We start from the raw sequence: 22,824 nt of genomic DNA, 5'->3' as shown, positions 1-22,824 counted from the left end.
TAAAGTCGAGCTCAGCCATGAGTTTCTATCCTCAAATACTTGTGAGTTGGGTGATCCTCTTCTCTTAAAGTCCCAAGAAAAACTTGTAGCTCCTAGGCTTGTTAGAAAGTGACATTCTCTACTGACCACAGGTCACGGACTCTGTACAGGGACTGTGTAGATGGGGGTATGGGGCCAGTCTAAAATGGGGCTTTTACCAGCTCTGCAAGTCGAGACTGACTCCTTAAAGGGAAGCATACCCTTCCAGTCAAAGCCTTGGTAAAATAACCACTTTCTCCAACTGCGTCCGCTTTCTAAAAAATATTGGGTTATTATTGCACTGATGCAGCTATATTGCCGTAAGTTAAGAATACTCAGAGATAGTTTCCAAATTCTAGAGGAACCAGGCAGAGAGAAACAAACATGCTCCAAAACTTGATCACAGGATATATATACCTTACTCAATTATTAAAAGTCATAAATAGTTCAAAATAAGTTTCCTTGACTCTGAAAAACAAAACATGAATCAGCAATGTTCTAAGCAAGATTAAAAGATTGTTTCAGTTTTCTGAGTTCAGTCCATTTAGTTAACTCTTGTTTTGCTTGATATTCATGAACATTTCAGCTCTTCATGAATCCTGTACATGTTCTATTACTCCAATATCACAATCTCCAAAGTCATCAGAAACTTTTATTTGAGAGCATGAGAACTTGTCAAAGTTCTATAGCTTATTATAAACCATCTTTTGAAAAGGATTAAAATAAGACAACAATAGTCTGTGAATAGCAAAATGTCCAGGGTAGTTACAGTTAGAAACATGATTGACAAAGAAGTTTGGTGATATATCTGGTTTACAATAACTTAACAACCTTAATTATGATTGACAGCATATACTCAAACATTAGAATTTTAGAAATCTCATACAATTTTGGAACGTATATTAGCATTTTTCACAAAAATAAAACCTAAAGGAGACTGAACATCATTTTGACAATCCCATGTACCTAAACATGTCAAATAACCCTGTTTACCTAGCTTTTCTGGACACCCCAGGGGACCTCTGAAGTATCTGAAAAACCAGGTGTCAGGAAAGACAATTTTGAAACTGAAGTTTGATTTTGGGAAGGCTGTTATATATTTGAGGTTTAAAACGCTTTATGTTATGAAATAGAATTCCAGATTACCATACAATATTTATTTTGCCAAAATGATGACTCAGAAATTTTAAAGAAGCAAAAACCTTTTATACACGTTTACAAATTTTCCTTAAGAGTAAGTTAGTGCCTTAGGAATACCTTGTTGCGCTTTTATTTCAATGCTTAATTTACATAAAAACCATGTAGTAGCCTTTTGAATTTAGTTAATATGTTCACACAGAGAACCTTAAGAATACCTTGTTGCCTTAAGAATACCTCGTTGTGCTTTTATTTCAATGCTCAATTTACAGAAAAACCATGTAATACCCTTTTTAATTTAGGTTAATATGTTCACACAGAGACCCTCTTCTGTGAGGTTAATTTCCACAATCTTTCCACCACTTATTTGAACCTTCAGCTTTACCTTATCCAATTTAAAGCAATCCTTTAACCCTAGACAAAAATTTACATTTCCATGCTTTTTATAACCTTTTACTAAAAAATACATTTTACCGTTCTTACATACCTTGTATGTAAATTTATTTCCAATAGTCTCAGTGACATGTTATAATGGTAACTCCTAGCAATTTTTAAATTTAATGTAAAACCTGGTAAGTTGTTTTAATTGTGTGCTAAGGGAAGCCAAGTTTTGATTCCCAGCATTATTAAGGGCTGGGTTAGTTCCATCTGTCCCCAGGCCTTACCAATGTGAAGCTGGCAAGTTAAATAGTTCTCAAAATGCAAAAAGCAGTTTATAACCTCAAAACACTTATCAAAGCTTGCATCTGACCTGCATAATCTAGCCCACCTATTTATATTTTAATGCCACCTGCACTTTACCAATAATCTTTAAGGCTGTTTTTATTTCTCAAAGATTAAAGTCACATGAACTGAAAGGTACCACAGCTTTTATCTTCCCTTTAAAAAATATTTGATCCAAGCCCGTGTCTTCCTTTAGGCCAAATTAATTAGAGCTCTTTTTACAGACATCACAACACAACACAAACACAGACAGGCAGAAGAAAATCCAGTCCCCACAAGATCCTTTTCACAACCAAAACTTATAGAGAATATACACAGGGATCATTATCATTCCTAGCCTAGCAAAACATCTTCTAAAAGAAAAAAAAAAAAAACTTTCAAAGTTAACTGCTGATGGGAGGAGAAGAGGGAAGAAAAGACAGTTCAAAAATGCCTGAGGAAAAAAACTCTTATTCTCTTGCAAGATGTTCCTCCACCAGGGAGAGAAGCTTATGCTTAATTGCTGTCCAATGGAGTTGAACCCCAGTGCCTGGGGGAAACAGCAGTGCAGGGCCCTTGGCCCATGCATCCCAGTCCCTGGCAGGGAGGAGAGAGCAGCGAGGAAAGTGGGGAGCCACTGTTGCAGGTCGTCCAGAAAAAGGAAGGAAAAGGACCTGGAGCCTGGAGCCGAGGCCAAATTTCCTGACCCCCAGAAGTCATGAGGGTGGGGGCACAGTTTCCCCTCCTTCAGAAGTCCAAAGATGAAAAGCCTTAGAAAGGACAGTGAGAGGTTTTGAGTCCCCATTTCACTCATTGCTTATCAAGCCCCTACATTGTGCACCAAGAATGTTGCGGGACTTTTTCCTTAGTTCAACTAAGAGCTGGGTCCTTATGACACGGCCATGAAAAACTAGGCTTGCAGATTATATGAAGGGTGCTCATAATGGGATTTATTGTGCAAAAAGAGAAAAAGGGGGGAACAGGGACTCTATGCAAGGCTAGAGTTCATGCTAGTGTAGGCTTCCCACTTCACAGATTGAATTCCAGATTCCACCCAGGAAGAGGAGGGGCCAGGCTCCTCCCCACCGCAAACACCTTGAACTTCTGTGGCTCCAGCTCAGTGTGCACTTGTCCCAGTACCTAGGCCGATTAGCTTTTTGGCCGGGAGCTGTTCCCACATGGCTGTCTCAAAAGTTTGTGGTGAAAAGAGAAAGGGAGTAAAAATATGAGATACAGGAAATTAAATGTAAGGTAAATCTTCCCCTGAAATAAATATTAAAAATTTCAACTTTAAAATAATAGATGTAATATAAATGATGAGAGGGCCAACCTCTAAGGTCAGGCTTTCACCCTATTCTGTGGTTGAAGATTCGTTACCCATAGATCTGGAGAACATTCATATTAAACTGACTTTTCCAACAGTTAGAACAAAGTCGAAGAGCAGGTATTGTTGAAATGGTGTCAGGCCCAGTTTCACCTTAAGGAAGTAATTTTCGGCCAATCACTTTTCTAAAAGCATTTTTGACATCTTTGTTCCTTAGACTGTAAATTAGAGGGTTCAACATAGGTATAATCAAAGTATAGAACACAGAGGTCACTTTGTCAATATCCAGTGAATGGCCAGTGCTGGGGCGCAAATAAATGAAGATCAAGGTACCATGATACATAGTGACCACAGTCACGTGGGAAGTACAAGTGGAGAACCCTCTTCTTCTTCCCTCCACAGAACCTGTTCTAAGAATAGCTGCCATAATGAAGACATAAGAAAGGAGAACTGTTAGAAGACAGATTGCTTCCACAAAACTGGCAAAGACCACCAGAATGATGTCATGCATGTATGTGTCAGTGCAGGACAGAGAGAAGAGTGGGGAGATATCACAAAAGAAATGGTTAATGTTTCTGGAGCAGAATAACAGATGGAAAGTGTTCGTGGTATGAATAATTGAGCTCATAGTGCCCCCCAAAAATGCTCCAATTGCAAGCTGGCAACAAACCTTCTTGGACATAATCACTGTATAGAGCAGCGGGTTGCAGATTGCTATGTACCGGTCATAAGCCATGGCAGCCAAGAGGAAAGATTCTGTGTCAACTAAAGAGCAGAAGAAATATAACTGTGCAACACAGCCATTGTAAGAAATGGTCTTCTTTTCAGAAACCGAGTTCACAAGTAATCTGGGAGCAATGACAGAAGAGTAGCATGCATCTATGAAGGACAACACGCAGAGGAACAAGTACGTAGGAGTGTGCAAGTGGGAACTGATTGTGATTAATAAAATCATTCCAAGGTTCCCCATCAGAGTAACAGAGTAGATGGAAAAAAATACTGCAAAAAGGAGACTCTGAAGTTCCAGATGGTCGTTGAATCCCAGGAGAAAGAACCCAGTCTTCACAGTGCCATTCTCCAGCTCCATTATCTGCAGTGCTTCTGGATTTCTGGAGCTGTCACAAAGTAACAAAACAAATGTTAATGATAACCTGGACACTGGCAAAATTAAAAAAGATAAAGAAAACAAAAAGGTCAAAATCAGTAAAACAGTGATTCTAAAACCACTTAGGCATCCTGATACAACTAGGCATGTCTATAGGTAATGGAGTGTAATGCATCAGTTTTCAATTATTTTTTAATTAAACCAATAAGTTACCTCCTCTATTCCTTAATACTATTGTTTTCCACATTAAATTGCACCACTATCAAGCCAGTTGCTAAACTCTAAACTTAGCCTTCACTCTTAATTTCTTCAACTCTTTCATCTACCACTAATGTTTAGAAAGAGTGGCTAACCATCTTGTTATGGCAAACCCTAAATAAATGGCCTCTGTGCCTGTCTCCATTATCTTTGTTTGTTTCTACCACCAACTTGTTGCTGTTCTAGGTGAAGCCTTGTGAGTGGAGGAACAGAAGCTCTATATTTCTCACGTGGAGATGTGGCACCCTCTCTGAGGAGCAAAGGAAATCCTTAGGGTTGTTTGATGACCAGTGATCAAAAGAGCAAAGTTTCTGAATTTGTTATTTCAGTGACTGAGTCCAGCCTTGTTACTCAGTAGCTCTGTTATTCAGTAGCTGTGAAACCTTGGACAAATTACTCACTTAGTTTCAGTTTCATCAACTATAATATGACAATGATAGTACCTTTCTTATCAGTCATAAATGTCACATGCATTTCCTTCCATAGCCTCAATATCCTCACCATCTTGTTCATTCACTTTTATAAAGTAGCAACATAGCAATTCTGGATCAATCCAGAAATGTGTGTGTGTGTGTGTGTGTGTGTGTGTGTGTGTATGTGAGAATCTGGAATCCAAACTATGGAAGGAATAAAACTACATAAATCTTTATGTTTCCAAATACACCATATTCCTCCTGGCATGTCCATGAACGATAGCAAGGAATATTTCCAGGTTCTTTGTAGTGAAAAAGTATTAAAACTTAAATATGCTTACCTATGTAACCCTCTGAGTTATTTCAGCTTTGACTGTCCTTGCTCTAGTTTGCAACTCTGAATTTTATTAATAGGTAACTGACAGCAGTGCAAACACTTGTGCACACACATGCAGATTTTGTCCAGTGAAGAGACAACTGATTTCCCTCCAGCTGATACTATGGCTTTTGGAATTCTCTTTATTACCAGTTATATCAGTATAATTAACGTTCTTTCTGATTATGATAAAAAGGGGTTTGATTAAGTTTTTTGAGACAAAAGTCCTATTTTTGTAGGCTGAAGTGAGAATGTATAAACCAGTGTAGATGCCTATAGAGAAACATTGCAATGAATAAGGGAAACTAAAAGGGAGTAGATTTGAGGTAATATTTTTACAGATACAATTGACATAAATATCATGATATGCTAAACGTTTATGACTTTTAGTAATAGTATAGGTACTTTAATTGACAAAACACAGTTGAAGAGATTAACCTCAGAGACGAGGGGCACACTCTCCCTACAGATGAGAAGAAGAAAGGGAGTAACTGATGAATTCACATGTTTATACCGTAACTTTGTAAGTTGAGTGTGTATTTATTTCCTATTCTTTATTTTTCTCTGTAAAATATAAACTATTTTCTAGCAATGAGAAGAAAGTGGTAGAATGAGGCCTTAGCATACTGAATGTTTGAAATAGCTATTATATTAGGGAGACAGTTGTGTGTAATATGAAATATTAAAGCACAATTATATATGTATATATAAATATAAAGGTATACAATTTAAAATTAAGACTCATACAAATATAAAATGAGCATGTTGCACAATTTTATTTAATTCATTTATCATACTCAGAAAGAACATTCTAGCTTTCAGACCCAAAGATTTTTCAATGTGTAACACACTTTATTTCTCTATATCATGTGGTAGACCTCTCCTTTCTTCTTAAAATTTTCTCCTCCCCTTCCTTCTTCATCTTTCCTTTCTTCTTAAAATGTCCACCTCTTGTGGCTTCTATACACCTATCTTGATTTCTTTCCTAATCTCAATATGCCCCTATTAAGCCTCCTTCACGTGAGTAACAATTTCTTAGGACTTTCCTCCCCACCATGCATACTCTCTGTAGTTAATTCTATGCATTTTCTTGAAAATACAATTTATACAGTGATCATTTTTCATATATCCAATCCAAAATCACCTGTCCATCTCAAAGTTGGCTACCAAATAGGCACATGTACATTTTAGCATGTCTAAAATAACATTTAATTGATATCACCTCCTACAACTTAAGCCTAATCTGTAATACATCTTTGTGTACATCTTTACCACCTATACTTCTGGTCCAAAGAAAAAACCTCCCTCTAGCTAAAACATAACCAAGGTCCATTGATTCACTTTGGAAAATGTGGAAACTGTTTAATATCTCTGCTTTATTATGACTGACATTCCATTATTTAACATCACTCCTTTTCCCCCATTTGAACCCCTTAATTGGCCTCATTCCTCTAGTCTCTCTCCAACCTACTTCCAAACATGCTACAAAATCTATATGAATGCCACTATACAGTTATCTGTACAAAATATATTTTGGTCATGCTGCCTTCTTGCCTAAACCCTTAAATAACTATCTGTTTCCTACAAGCTTGCATGTAAAAATGCCAGAGTTGACATATATTCTCTATTTTATTTCATATTATCCATCCCAGAACCCGATCTAACAACAGTACTAAAATCTTAAATCTCCTGTCTTTTCCTGCCCTGTTTGTGGCAAGTTTTTGATATAACTAAATATACATATTAAAATTTTGTGTATATTTAGAGTTAATAAGCAGTAATAATAATTACTATTTGAGAAGTTATTCTCTGGGTACAGATAATGAAATGTAAATATAATAACCTCGGATTCTGGATTATTACTCAATGTTTATTTTTCTACCTTCTGTTTCCAGCCAGCTAAATTAGATGAGGTCTGGGTAAGTGTGGTACACCTGGCATTAACAATTTGAACTTGTAATTCTCAAAGTTCTTTTAATTATAATTTAACTCTCAAAGATCTTTAAAATATGTTAAGGATTCATTGTTTCTCCATTTCATAAAAAGGGAATTGATAATTGCAAGACAATTAATGAATCCGGGTTTACAAAGCTTTACACTGAAAGACCCAGGGCTAAAGATTAGAATTCCTGTATCACTGGGCTAGTGCACTTTCTAATAAATCTTGCCTCCCAGAGATGCAAATGAGGGAGAGATGGCAGAGCTGAAAAAGAAGATTAAGTATATGATGTCATCTCCTAAATAAAATCAATGTACTAAATTTAATATAGGGGTATTTGTTTAAACATTAGTTAAAATGTGTTTGATGTATGTGCTACAACAGAAGGGTTTACATATTTTAACACAGAAACAGAGGCAGTATGATGTGGTGAGTAAAAGCAAGGTCCCTGGAGCAGATGGCCTGGGTTTAAATCCTGGCTCTACCGTTTAAATTGTGTGACTTTAGGTAAATTTTCAATAATCCTCTGGTCTTCATTTTCTGATATGTAAATTGCATATTATAGTAGCACTTGCCTACAGGGTTATGTTGATGATTAAATGAGCTAATATTAAATGATGATTAAATACCTAATATAGGAAGGTATTTTAAAGAGTGCTTTTCACATAGCAAATGTTCAATAAAATATTAACTACAATTATTCCAACTTTGGGACAAGTTTATTCTTCCCTAAAAATTAATATTTATTATTTTTTGATCAATCAGGATTCCCTCTTACGCTTTAAAAAGGGGACTTAATTGGAGAAAGAAAGCATCATTGAGCTCCCAGTCAACTCTTTGGATTTCTCCTTTACTGAAATACATGTGGTTTCCACCTGAGAAAATATCAACTCTGATGGAGAGGAAGCTCATCTATTCCTGTCTACACACGAGAGAGAAGAGACTCTGAATTGACCAAGGAGCAGAGCAATGGCCACTGCTGGGAAGGCAAAGGAAAGATACAATTGTATCCTGTGGCTAGTGAATGAATGTTCAATCAACGTGTTTCTGTGTTGTGCGATCCTCCATTTTGGTACTTCTGAAGACTCACAGTTAAAAAGTAGGCATCACTACATTCCAGCCTGGGCAACAGAACAAGACTTCATCTCAAAACAAAACAAAAAACAAAAACAAAAACAACCTCCGCCTTCAAAAAAAAAAAGCAAAACAACAACAACAAAAAAAAAACAGGCATCAAATAAACAGACTTATTTTTAGGGATAATGCTTAAATAAACTGGGAATCTAGACCATCGGAGAAAAGCCCTCTTTGATGAAAATGTTTTTCTACCCCAAACTCTTATTTCTGATCACAGAATTAAATTTACAGAATTAAATTCAACAAAGAAATAAATTTATATAAAGAGTACAACTTATAATAATTTTTCAAAAACATTATATACTTCAAGACTGAAAGAAACTTAAGGAATTCAAAATTAAATATTAATGCTAAATGGAACAATGGAAGCAAAAAATGATCACAGGGATCCAAAGATTAAGAGGATTCAAAAAATGAGACAAACCAGGTGTTCTTCTATGGAATAGGCAGGTGGGAATGGAAGTTTCTGAAATAGCTCAGCAAAATGGCATACTATTATGTAGGTAATCTATATTAATTTATAGTATTTTTAACTTTTTATTTCTTAACTAATTCCCTTTTCCCACCTCAGGCCTGTTACTAGTGCACTGATGACTTGGTACCAATGCATTGCCATAATATAGAATAAATGACATTATATAAAATTGAGTCAGCCTTAACCTGTATTTAAATTTTAAAAATAAATAATATGTAATGAAAACTGTGCTTACATTCGATTCCTAATCAAAGTCCAATAATGTTGATGGTTGTATTATGAATATTGTGTGCTAAATGTGCTTTTGGTTGTTGCTCTCATTTTTGTTGAAAACACCTTGAAGATTTAAAACCTGTGTTATTCTAGACATATTTACTCTCAAAACATCAGTTTCCTATGTGTAAAATTAGAAACTATAAGGAGGTAAACACAAAATCTCTTCTGCTCTAATATCCCTAGGATTATGTTAGAAATACTTACCAGGTAACTAACTTTTTGTTGCCCGTTCACCTTCTGACTTCACTGTTTTTGAGCTCCAGTTCATTTTCCACTAGAAAAATTAAATTTGACACTGAAATATCACAAAAAAATGATCCATTGTAACATTTGGTGTAATCCATTTGGGGCAAACATTCTGTGTTCATAGAAGACATTTGTGCCTTTTCTTAAAAAGGCTGTGGTTCCTTAGGAGAAACAAGGCTTTTTATATTTTGCTCTGAGGCTTTTGAGATCAGCTTTTGATCTCACATCAGATCCCAAGAACTCAAACTCTGATATTCAAATCTCTAATGGGAAAAGATATGTGAGCAATTAAACATTTCTACTGGGGAACTGATTAAACACAAAATGAAATGATGTAAGATGTTTTTCTACATCACAAGAATGCTACAAAGAGACATACTTTGGCTTTTGAAATGGTAGGTTACTATATGAAAAATTTGATTATATTTATTATCTAATTTGATTTAGCCAGCTCAAAGCAACTTATCAAACAACTGCTATAATATTCTATGCAAATCAATGGTACAATAAATTGAAAAGTAGCAAAAATGTATCTAGTGATTGAGAAAAACAATTATAAATGAGTTTAATAACTCCGATATGTACTATGATAGAGTTGCATCTGCATTCAAATGAAATGCTGGCCACACAAGGTCAGAAAACATCAAAAGGCCTTCATCGAACAAATAAATTCACTCTATGAGTATTTTCTTCCAGAGATTGCTCTAGGTACCAGGTACAAAACAGAGAAGAGGAGAATAACTTGAACTGGGCATTAAGAATTACATCAAGTAAAAAATAGTGGATGAGAAATAGAAGGGAAAATAACACAAACACTTAAGTGGAAATTGGAAAGTCCATGGCGTGGCTGGAGAATTGAAAATGAGATTGAGAATGTGTTTTCTAGTGGAGAAAGATAAGTATAGCTGAAAGACATATAAAACAAGTTAATTTAAAACTATGTGTATGTGTATATATATGTGTGTTAATTTAAAATTGTTTATGTATATATCTATAGCTATATTGTTATATACACACACCTATATATGTGTATATATATATGTACCCATCTATAAATACATACACACACATATATATGGCTAAATTATCTTGAAATTCACTACAAGGAACTAGAACATTATACAATTAATGAAGAGAATATTCATAAAAAAAGAATATTTATAAGAAGGTGTATTTGTCATCTTTGGTTGCATGTGGCAGATTAACTTTTTTAAGTGGCTTAAGCAAAAGTGGGAATTTATTGCTTACATGACAAAAATCTGGACATAGATTAGTTGAGAGAGGATCCAAGTGTTCAAAAAATTTCCCATTCTCCAGCTCTCTGCTATCCTTTTCTTTTTGATGACTAAACTCTCAAGCAGATTCTCTTTTTTTAGTAAAGAGAGCTATGAGATGTTTTGTGCAGTTTCTACCTGCCCAGAGGATTAGCCTCAGTAGAAAGAAGCTCTTCTTTTCCAATAATTCTAACAAAATCCCACAGCTGAGGCACTGGCTCACTAGTACCTATACAGAAACAAATCAGCAGGTCTCTTGATGACTGGCCATGAATGCTTCCCAAAATACACTGGATGCAAAGACAGAGACCCATCAAGAATAGGAGAGGTTGAATCCCTACAGAAAAATTAAGGTGCTATTAGTGACTGATAGCTTTTCTTTTAAAGTCTATTTTGTTTTGTATTAATATAGCCTCTCCAGAGCTCTTTCAATTATTACTGCATGAAATTTTGTGAGCCTTTTATATTTAACTTATTAGGCTTTTATAATAGAAAAGATATTTTTTGATATCACAGAGTTTTGTTTGCTTTTCTGTTCAATCTGGCAAACTTCATCTTGCGATTTTAGTGTCTAGAGTCTTTTGGTTAATGTACATATGGGTAGAATTAATGTTACTACTGATTCTGCGGAATTAAGTTTACCATCTTGATACTTCATCTTTACTTGCTTCAAGTATTTCTTGTTTCTTCCATTCACCTTTTATTTTTTTGAGTTGGATTATTTTTTATGATTCCATTTATTTTGTGTGCTCTATTGACTTCTTATTTTAAGTCTCTTAAAATTGTGATACTTTTACAGCAATTTACAATATATTTACTAATAAATTATTGATCTTCTACATACCCTAAAAGAATAAACATCTAAGTCCTCCTTATTCATGATGCTATTGTTGTAGACTTTACTTTTACAGAGTCTATAAATGCTGTTTAATTGGTGTCTTTTCTTAAGACTGATATATTTCAGAGCAATTTAAAATCACTTTTAAATTTAGATCATTGACATAATTTCCCATGCTCTGTATTTATTTGCATAGCTTTGAGTTTCTATCTGATATCATTTTGCTTCTCCTTGGATATGTTATTTTAACATTCCTGGTGGCACGTACCTGCTGTCAATGAATTATGTCAGTTTTTGTTAGATTTTTTTTTATTAATTTTAGAAAGAGATTTCCACTGTGTATATGATTCTGGGTTGACAGTTTTGTTGTTTTCCCATCAACATTTTCAGTTTCTCATCCTTTTTTTCTATAATAACTTTTGTAGTTACTGCCAGGAAATCTGTTGTAATGCTTACAACATTGGAATGTAATGCTTACAACATTACAACAGATTTATTCCTTTAAATCTGTTGTTCTAAAGTGGAAGTGAATTTGTGTCTCCACCACCAAAAATATTCATTTGGCAAAGGTAGAGATATTTTGATGTCACAGCTGGAAAGAGATACTCCTGACATCTAGTGCATAGAGGTCAGGATGCAGGTAGCTATCCTACTGCTCTCAGGATAGTGCCCAACATCAACGATTTTCAGTAAAAAAATGTTAATAATGCTGATGTTGCAAAGCCCCAGTTGATGTGTAATGGCTCTTCCTTTCAGTATTTTCTCTTTTCCTTTTTTCTTCTCCCTGAGTGTGATGTGCGTGTGTGTATGTGTGTGTGTGTGAATTTGGCTTAGTTCTAAGATCTTGAATCTATGGCTTGGTGTCTTTTGTTAACTTGAGAAAATTATTAGTCGTTATATTTACACATACTCTCTTTGCCTTACCTTTATCTTAAAAAAAAACCTCAGAGTTTCTAATTACAGTTGTTTTTATTATTTGATATTGTTACACAGATTTTAGATGTGTTTTTTTCTCTGTGTCTAGTTTCAGGCATTTTATACTGATTGATCTTTAATTTCACTAATGTATTACTCAGCTATGTTGAGACTACTCTTGTGCCCCTTAAATAATTCTTTATAACTATTACTTTCTTACTGTAATTTCTAGTTGTTTTACTGATTCAGTTTTATATTTTCCGTGACTTTGCTGAAATTAACTATTTATGCATGTTGTCTGTCTTTTCCAATAGAGCCCCTAGCAATCATAGTTATTGTATATTGCCTGTATAATATTTCTACCATCTAGGCTATATCTGAATCTGGTTCTGTTTATTTGTTTTCTTACAGTGAGTTGTTCTCCCCTACATATATGTTCTCCCACATATTTTTTGTTTAAGGATTGATATTATTTGTAGAACAATAGATGCTGAGAAAATAACATTAAATATGTAGAGTTGAGCTGGGCTTAGGTTCTGTTGATACTATGGTTATATTAATGCACCAGACACTACAAATTCCTCTAATATAACCTTATATTTCAGTAGGAGGCTGATTTGTCAGAGATTCTGGATGCCTAATTTATCTAAGTTTTAAGTCTTCCTTTTGCTCATGTGACTCAGAAAGGTTCTTCCCCAAACCCTAGCAAATAAATTTCTCAGAAACTGAGTAAGTGAATCTCTATGACTGAATATCAATTCCACTTGGATATAAGGAGATTACCAAGTTTGCTTTCACCAACAAATAAAAGTGACATAATTATATGTAGTCAATTATTTAAATAATTGATGATAAGGATTCATGAGAATTTTGACATATGCGAGTGATATTTAAAAAACATCAAATGGGCTGGGTGCGGTGGCTCACACCTGTAATCTCATCACTTTGGGAGGCCAAGGAGGGCAGATCAGGAGGTCAGGTGTTTGAGACCAGTCTGGCCAACATAGTGAAACCCTGTTTCTGCTAAAAATACAAAAAATTAGCCGGGTGTGGTGGTTTGCACCTGTAATCCCAGCTACTCGGGAGGCTGAGGCAGGAGAATTGCATGAACTCGGGAGGCGGAGGTTGCAGTGAGCCGAGATCATGCCATTGCACTCCAGCCTGGGTGACGGTGCAAGTCTCCATCTCAAGAAAAAGAAACAAAGACAACAACAACAACACAATTCCTTTCTGATCTTCATTTTAATGTGACTAAATATCATAATCTCAATGGACAAGAAAAACATTTTTTAAAAAATTCAATATCTCTTCATAGTAAAAACCCTCAATACGCTAGGCATCAAAGGAGTATATCTCAAAATAATAAGAGTCGTCTGTGAAAAATTCACAGCCAACATCATACTGAATGGGCAAAACCTAGAAGCATTACCCTTGAGAACTTGAATTAGAAAAGGATGTTCACCCTCACCATTCCTATTCAGCATAGTAGTGGAAGTCCTAGCCATAGCAGTCAGGTAGGAGAAATAAATAAAATACATTTATATAGGAAATGAAAAAGTCAAATTATCTCTTTGGGTAACAATAGGATTCTATACCTAGAAAGCCCTAAAAACTCTGCCAAAGGCTTCTAAAAGTGATAAACTACTTCAGTAAAGTTTCAGCATACAAAATCAATGTAGAAAAATTAGTAGTGGTTACATGCACCAGCAACATTCAAGCTGAGAGCCAAATCAAGAATGCAATACTAGGCAACGAAGTACCTAGGAATACGTCTGACAAAGGAGGTGAAAATCTCTACAGGGAGAACTACAAAACACTGCTGAAAGAGATTAGAGATGACACAACAAATGGGAAAACATTCTATGCTTATCAATTGGAAGAATCAATAACATCAAAATGGCCACACTGCCCAAAGCAACTTACAGATTCAACACAATTCCTATTAAACTACTAACATCATTTTTCTTCTACAAAATTAGAAAAAAACTATTCTAAAACTCATAAGCAAAATTAAAAATCCAGAGTCAAACATTACCCCAAATTCAAACTATGCCAAAAGGCTATAGTAACCAAAGCAATATGGTACTGCTACAAAAACAGACACACAGAATAAAAAAACAGAAGAGAGAACCCAGAAGTAAAGCCACACACCTACAGCCATCTGATCTTTGACAAAGTCAACACAAATAAGCAATGGTATAAGAACTCCCAGTTCATTAAATAATGCTGAAATAACTGGCTAGCCATATGCAGAAGAATGAAACTGGACCACTACCTGTCACCATTTACAAAAATTAACTCAATATATATTAAGGACTTAAATTTAAGACCTTAAACTATAAAAATCCTGGAAGAAAACCTAGGAAATATACTTCTAGACATCAGCCTTTGCAACTAATTTATGGCTAAATCACCAAAAGCAATTAGAACAATAGCAAAAAATGACAAGTAAGACTAATTAAACTAAAGAACTTCTGCACAACAGGAGAAACTATCAATAGAGTAAACTCACAATCTACAGAATGGGAGAAAATATTCACAAACTGTGCATCTGACAAAAGTCAAATATCCAGAATTCATAAGGAACTTAAACAAATCAACATTCAAAAGACAACCAAATTAAAAGGTGGACAAAAGACTTAAACAGACACTTCTCAAAATAATACATACAAGCAGCCACTGATCATATGAGAAAATGCTGATAATCACGAATCATCAGAGAAATGAAATAAAAACCACAGTGAGCTATGATCTCACACCAGTCAGAATAACAGATGTTGGCAGAGCTATAGAAAAAAAGGAAAGCTTAGACACTGCTGGTGGGAATGTAAACTGGTTCAGCCCCTATGGACAGCAGTTAAGAGATTTCTCAAAGAACTGAGAGTTGAACTACTATTCATTCCAGCAGTGCTGTTACTGGGTATATGATGAAAAATATTACGTGTTTTGTATTTTTGTGTGTGTGTGCATGTGTGTGTGTGTGTGTGTGTGTGTGTCCCTGGGGCCCATGTTTCATAAGCTTCCCAAAACAATCACTGATCTCTGTGGGATATCAAATAGGTATCAAGGAAACCATCCTATCCTGGGACTCCAACAATTATTGACCACTATGGAATATAAACAGGGTGAGAAAAAATCCAACTTGGTACATATTATTATAATGTAACACAATTACATTCAGACTTCATGTAAATTGCAGAACATTGTATGCCACATCCAAGCATTGCCTCTGTGAGCCAGTACTCACATTGCCATTTCATATTATGAAATTATATAAATAGGCATTATACAATTTGTTTCACACTCAAAAGCTCCTACCTAAAGGGCATAGAGTCTGAAACCACACCAGAGATCCTCCAAATACCAGAAAGGGGTGGGGATAAAGAGTCCCTTTTACTAAGAATACTAATAATTGCTGATACTAATACTAATAATTTACTGAGTACTGCTCATGTGCCAGGTACTATTCTAAATACAATTTTGAACACATTTTATCTTCATAAAACTGGTTGACATTAGTACTGTTATTTCCCCTTTCAAAATAAGGTTATAGAGGCACAGCAGGTGTAACTCACCCACAGTCACACACAGAATCCCTGATAGAGACAGGTCAAGTGTGGCTTTTTGGCTTGTGCCATCTGTGCAACCATAAGGAAGAGCAGAGCTCCAGAGTGGTACCGGGGGTGCAGACTCCCTATTCAATGCTAGTGGCCATTAAATAGGAATATCTCAAGGATCTCCCCAAGTTCTGCTTCCTTCTTGACTTATACAGCAATGTCAACCTGAATGAGCAGTGTTCAAAGCACAGTCTGTGTGCCCCAAGAGAAACCAAACATTTCAATAATTCCATTGATATAAGCAGTTATAATCTATATGTGTTTTCCAAAAGTGATCTGAGAATTATCTGCATTGTAGGAAGCTTTCTGGGTTTCCTTTTGTAACTAGCATTCTCACAACCGCTTTTCTCTCACTCTTTAAAAAAGCATGGGATTTCTCTAATCCATTCATACTTACCATGTGAATCACTCCAATGAGAAAAAGAAAAGCAAACATCCAAAGCCTAAACTTGAAATGTTATTCATGAGGGTTGAAGTTGTCTTTAATCGAAACACTTCAAATCCATGATATTACTTGTTTTTCTATGGTGTTTGTAAATCTTTTCATTGAAAAGAATCGCAGTTGACATGTACTATAGCCAATATAAACTTGCCCAGGTGTGGTGATTAGTGCCCCTGATCCGAGCACGTTGGGAGGGGTGCATGGTGACCAGATCTCTCGATCTCAGGGGTTACAGACCACCTTGGGCATAATGGAAGAACCTTATCTCTACAAAAAAAATACAAAATTAGCCGAGCTGGGTGGCGTGCACCTATATTCCCAGCTACTTGGGAGTCTGAGACGGGAGGATCACTTAAGCCCAGGAGATCCGGACTGCAAGCTGTGTTTGCGCCACTGCACTCCATCCTGGGTAACAAAGAGAGAACCTCTCTCTCTCTCTCTCTGTCTCTCTCTCTCTCTCTATATATATACACACACACACACACACACACACACACATATATATGTGTGTATATATATATATATCCTTTACCTACTGGCTATTGTGTATGAGTTTATACATAATGTATACATTATGTATATGTACTCAGATATGTACTATATACATACTCAGATATATAGTAGAATGATGAAAACATTTGTTTAATACCTATTCACTTTATTTTGAGTGTACTGCCAAACTATTTTCACAAACTCATCTCTCTTGAAGATGAGAGTCATGATAGAAAAGCTGAAAGTTCTATAGAGAACATCATTACCAGTGGTGCCTTATGTTGTATAGGCTCACAAGAAAGCTGCATACCTTATTTGTCTTAGGCTTAAAGGGATGGGAGTTGTTTTGAAAACTTGATTTAAATTTAAAACAGTTGTAATTAATTTCATGGTCACTATTCATAAATTGAATAATAGAAATGTGAAGCACTAAGCTTTTGATGACATGTACTTAAACCACATAAGATGCTATCTGAATAAAATATTGTATTAGCAAGTATTAATAAAATCAATAATTTAAAATTTAACAAATTTCATTATTTTAAAATGTTTCCTCAATGTGGAATAATAGAAGATGGTGAATTATTACATAATAAAACATCGTGAAGTTTTTTTGGTAGCATTCCCAGAATTTGAGAAAGTGAATGACTCTAATGACTGTATAACAAACCACTCCAAAACCTGTTGGCTAAACACAACAACCTCTTATTGACTGTGACTCTATTGCATGGATCTTCCAGGTGGTTCTGCTCACCTGTCCCTGGCATGGCTGATCTTGGCTTGTCTTGCTTGTGTGTATACTGTCAGCTGGCAGGTCAGATCATCTCACAGGGCTTCACACTCAAGTCTGGTAGGTTGCCAGAGAAAAGCCCTTGTGATGGGGATATGGGCTAATTTTTCTCATTATCAAATATCCTATTTTATGCCTGTTCCCATGGCAGCTTTTCAGGATTTCAAAAGATGGTGAAATTCAGTATTCAATTTAATATTAAAACAATGTCCCAACTTCTGAGAAAATTAAAAATTGTATAAGTACCAGATGTGTACAAAGGATAAATGTTTGAATACCTGGAGATACAGATATCAAGAGAAAAAGTATTCCCCCCTCAGGCATTTAATATCTGAAACACTGTTCCTTACATTTTGAAAAATTTTTCTATTACAAGGATTATTTAGTGGATTCTTTATCAAATAATATATGTAAAATGAATCACTTTAATAATTATTATAACTTTAATAATCACCATAAGGTCAAAATAATATGAACATTCTAAATAAATTTAAGAAGTTTATATAAAATTGTTCTCCAGTTTATTTTTTCTCCCTTAACAAAACACCTGGAAATTTACTTCTTCCACTATATCGATGATTTGTTTGGAACTGTATCTAGACACATTGAAAAGGAGAAGGGTATACAATTTATTTGAATGAAAGTGAGTTATTAAGGTAAGAAAGAGCTAGCATTTTTAATTTGCTGTGTTAAAGAGGTCTTGATATTAATGATTACCTTATTTTTATTTATTTTGAATAAGCTTATGGAGCCAAAGAGCTTTCAACACATAAGACTACTCCAAATACCTTTTAATAAAGGTTGTTGGGAATTCTGTTGAGAAGGATTCAGAGATTATTTCCATGCTCATCAAAAAAAAAAAGTCACAATGGATTGATAAAATTTGTGATGTCTAACAGTATGACATACAGGTTGGGCAGGTGTTCATCATCCCTAATTTGGTACATAGGATTTTCTAAGATCTGATCCATTATTCATCAGCATCTGGTGAAGTCTGTTATGGTTTATCAGATGGTCACACTGGACCTCCTTTGAAAACACATTCAGGATGTAGCGCATATCATATTAAAATTTCAGTTCATGTCAAGTAACCTGCATACATAAACACACACACACACACACAAACACACATTATATTATGTTAGCTCAATAAAACAAGTATTAGATCTTTGACTAGGTATTACATTCTTACCTCCTTGGTTTTATTCACATTGTTTTCTCCAGAAGAAAACTCCTTTCTCCCTGGAATGTATCTCATAAACTCCGCCCATTTCCTTTTCAAAAGCCGGTTTCAAACAATACCTATTTCATTAAGACATCCTTCTAAAATCCCTAAATAGATTTGAACTTTCTCTTCTCTCAAACTCTCTTTGGTACATATTAATTTCTGCCTTACACAATGGCCACTTCTTCATTGTCCTATTATCAACACAGTTTTCATCCTTGAAGATGAGGACTATTTCTTCTTTTAACTTATTTTGCACATTTATGAAAGAAATTCATATGTTTCCTAAGCACTTAGTCTATTCCCGGTATCTTATAAGAAAAGGACATGAAATTAATATCCATTGACTTACGTAAGGTGTCCATTACATTTTAATCTTCACAATCAGACTATGATCTAACCCATGCTATACTAATTTCATAAATGAAATATTAAAGATTAGAGGGATTACTGATGTTTCCCAGAAAGTAAGAGGCAGAGCTAAGTTTAGTCTGTTGAAAAGAAAATCCATTTTGTTTATTTGTAAAGATATCTTTAAGATCAATATTTATGGACAGAATTTATTTATATGTGTGACAAACTCCATGAAAGTAACAGGCTCAGTAAGAGAAGACTTTGGTGTCCAGTATCTCAGTGACTGTATCCTTGACATCTTTATTTCTCAGACTGTAGATCAGGGGATTCAACATGGGGATCACCACGGTGTAAAACACAGAGGCCACTTTGACTGTGTGCCTGGAGTTTTTGGAGTTGGGCACACAGTAAAGGAAGAGGATGGTGCTATGGAAGATGGTGATGGCGGTCAGGTGGGAGGCACAGGTGGAGAAGGCTTTGCGGCGCCCACTGACTGAACGCATCTTGAGGATGGTTACCACAATGAATGCATAAGATGTGAGAATGATGAGTAGTGTGCTGACTTCATTAAAGGTGGCAAGAAAGAATAGCAGCCACTGGTTGATGTAAGTATCAGAGCAAGAAAGGGAGAGTAGTGAGGAGAACTCACAGAAGAAGTGATTGATTGTGTTGAAACCATGAAAGCATAACTTTAAAGCAGAGCACGTCAGTACCAAGGAACATGCGACTCCCCAGGCATAGGATCCCACAACCAGCAGCACGCAGAGTTTCTGGGACATGGCAACTGTGTAGAGCAGAGGGTTGCAAATGGCCACGAAGCGGTCATAGGCCATCACAGCTAATAAAAAGGATTCAGTGACCACAAAGGTACAGAAGAAAAAGAATTGTACTACGCATCCTAAAAATGAAATGGTTCTGTCTTTGACAACAAGGTTCACCAACATCTTGGGAGCAATGATGGAGGAATAGCAGAAATCCACAAAGGAGAGTTGGCTGAGGAAAAAGTACATGGGGGTATGCAGTTTGGGGTTGATTTTGATGATCACAATCAACCCAATATTCCCTAGCATAGTGACACTGTAGATGGCCAGAAAAACCAGGAAGAGTGGGACTTGCAGTTCTGGGTAATCTGAGAAGCCCAAGAGGGTGAATTTGGTCCCACTTGTATTTCTATCTGTCAGTAGCATCGCTTCTGTTTCTTCGAATCTGAAAGTTAGTTCTGAAAACAAAAATGTTAAGGAGAATGAGAAAATAAGAAGGGTGATTGAATACCTTTACGGCTCCTGAAGGATGAAGCAAATATCTCTTCCGGAGTCTATGAGTTTGTTGTTTAAGATTTCCTAAATATCTAACATGTAAAAACACTGTAATGTTTTTTAATTTCTTAAGAAAAATACAATTATTGAGTAAAAGAGTAAGTTAGTAACTGTAATTTTTAATATTTCCAAATATAGGAAAATGAGATTAAATATTTGTGATTATTTTAAATTAAAAATTTACATAATAATTTCAGGCCTCTTTAAGCATTCCACATAAATGATCTTCCTCGCATAATGTGATGACTGTGTAAATCTTATAATCAGTTATACAAATCAAAATTTCATAAATTAGTTTTCACATAATTTGTTTATACAGTGACATTAACTATCAAGAGCCCTAACGCTTAACATTTGTGCCTTTATTGTTAATTCCATATAGCAGTTTAATGTTTGTCTGACCCAGAAAATTTGACTTCAAAATACAGCTGAACTAATTGTTTCAGAGCGTACGCTCCAAAATCAGGCTGTACTAATTAGCAATCCTTCCTCATTGCTTGAGAAATAATAAATATCGAATATTCAATACAGATACCCTAGTTTATTCTTTATTCTATAGGTGACAAAATAGAAGCCAGAGAAGCTTTGAGTTTCCTATCGATATGCCCAGGAAGGCCAATCTACACATCTGTGACTAGAGTTTTGATCCTTGAACTCCTAGACATGTATCCCTTTACCCGCACCAAACTTTGCTCCATTATCTAGGTCGAGATACTAACACATTCCCTTCATTAATAACCATACTTTCAATTAATAAGCAGACTAGAGAATCTACATAGTCCAGTGACAGTTACTGCCACAAAGATATATTAGAAAGCAGCATCAAGATAAAACACATGAGAATGGGATTGAGGAAAATCTTCTTACCCAGAAATAACTATTGTAAGAGTCTGACTTGCAAACTTACCTTTTCTTCTAGGTCCTCTCTGTCTATCCCTGTCTCCATGTCTATTTCTTTTCTCTCCCTTCAAGACACATTATATATTCAATGTGTCCATCTATTACCTATGAAGGAGAAGAACTAAAAACTTGAGATAGTACAGCAACATGAATACATTTCATGAGAAAACAGAAAACAATAATAGGAAAGAATCATTATATTGCTCTAATTAGTGTCCAACACCTCTCAGATGCTATCATATCTGTAATCTCTTTCTCTATCATAATAGACATTATATCTATTCACATAACCCACCAAAATTTTTAGACGGCCTATCAAGAAAGATGTTAATTTACATGCAAGACCAACATATTCAAGGGCCCTCTCTTCCTATACTCATGAATTTGTATATTAAAGACAACCTCAAGGCCGGGCGCGGTGGCTCACGACTGTAATCCCAGCACTTTGGGAGGCAGAGGCGGGTGGATCACGAGGTCAAGAGATTGAGACCATCCTGGCTAACACGGTGAAACCCCGTCTCTACTAAAAAAAAAATACAAAAAATTACCCGGGCGTAGTGGCAGGCGCCTGTAGTCCCGGCTACTCAGGAGGCTGAGGCAGGAGAGTGGCGTGAACCCAGTGAACCCAGGAAGCGGAGCTTCCAGTAAGCAGAGACCACGCGCTACTGCACTCCAGCCTGGGCGACAGAGCGAGACTCCGTCTCGAAAAAAAAAGACAACCTCAAAAGACAATCCATCACAAACCCAGATATCCTAATTAGCATATTTTTTTCTTTTCTCTTTCTTTCTTTCCTTTTTTTTTGGAGACAGAATCTTGCTCTCTCGCCCAGACTGGAGTGCAGTGGCGTGATTATGGCTCACTGTAACCTCCGCCTCCTGGGTTCAAGAGATTCTCCTGCCTCAGCCTCCTGAGTAGCTGAGATTACACGCATGAGCCAAAATGCCTGGACAGCACATTTTTTTTCTTAACACTGCATTTTATTTATCTAAGGCATTTAAATTTTATTTTAAACTAATGTTACATTTTACATAATGGCCTTTGTGTCCAAAATGTAACTATGAAATAGCTAATAATGCTTTAAATATTTGAATCCCCGAAATATGACAGATGAAATCTTCTTTCCTATAATTTATCTCCTTTTGAATTTAGTTGTTATTTTTGCTTTTAGGGCTGACATGCGTTTCCTGTTATATAATCTTAATTAAAGCTGGTGCCTTTTATTTTTTTCACTAGAGAGTCTATTATCTCTCTGTT

The 22,824-nt window shown here is 35.6% G+C and overlaps 1 protein-coding gene across 1 annotated transcript; it reads right to left on the bottom strand.

Annotated features, from left to right (window-relative positions):
- Nucleotides 1-652: 652 nt before the first annotated feature.
- LOC101134753 (olfactory receptor 5D18) lies at nucleotides 653-22,248 on the bottom strand. The gene is made up of 5 exons (XM_004051107.5): nucleotides 22,118-22,248; nucleotides 21,577-21,674; nucleotides 18,967-20,572; nucleotides 9,365-9,434; nucleotides 653-4,296 (listed from the first exon to the last, which is right to left on the bottom strand). The coding sequence occupies exon 3, from the start codon at nucleotides 20,538-20,540 to the stop codon at nucleotides 19,599-19,601; it is 942 nt and encodes a 313-aa protein (XP_004051155.3). The 5' UTR covers nucleotides 20,541-20,572; nucleotides 21,577-21,674; nucleotides 22,118-22,248; the 3' UTR covers nucleotides 653-4,296; nucleotides 9,365-9,434; nucleotides 18,967-19,598.
- Between the last annotated feature and the right edge of the window lie 576 nt (nucleotides 22,249-22,824).

The sequence above is a fragment of the Gorilla gorilla genome, chromosome 9 (assembly GCF_029281585.2).
Source record: "Gorilla gorilla gorilla isolate KB3781 chromosome 9, NHGRI_mGorGor1-v2.1_pri, whole genome shotgun sequence".
NCBI classification, from domain to species: Eukaryota; Metazoa; Chordata; class Mammalia; order Primates; family Hominidae; genus Gorilla; species Gorilla gorilla.
The sequence above is the reverse complement of the archived record's forward strand: the minus strand, read 5'-3'. Positions and strand labels throughout refer to the sequence as shown.

Bases quoted from the DNA above. Each gene is read 5' to 3' on its own strand.
- LOC101134753 (XM_004051107.5), bottom strand. From the start codon at position 20,540: ATGCTACTGACAGATAGAAATACAAGTGGGACCAAATTCACCCTCTTG.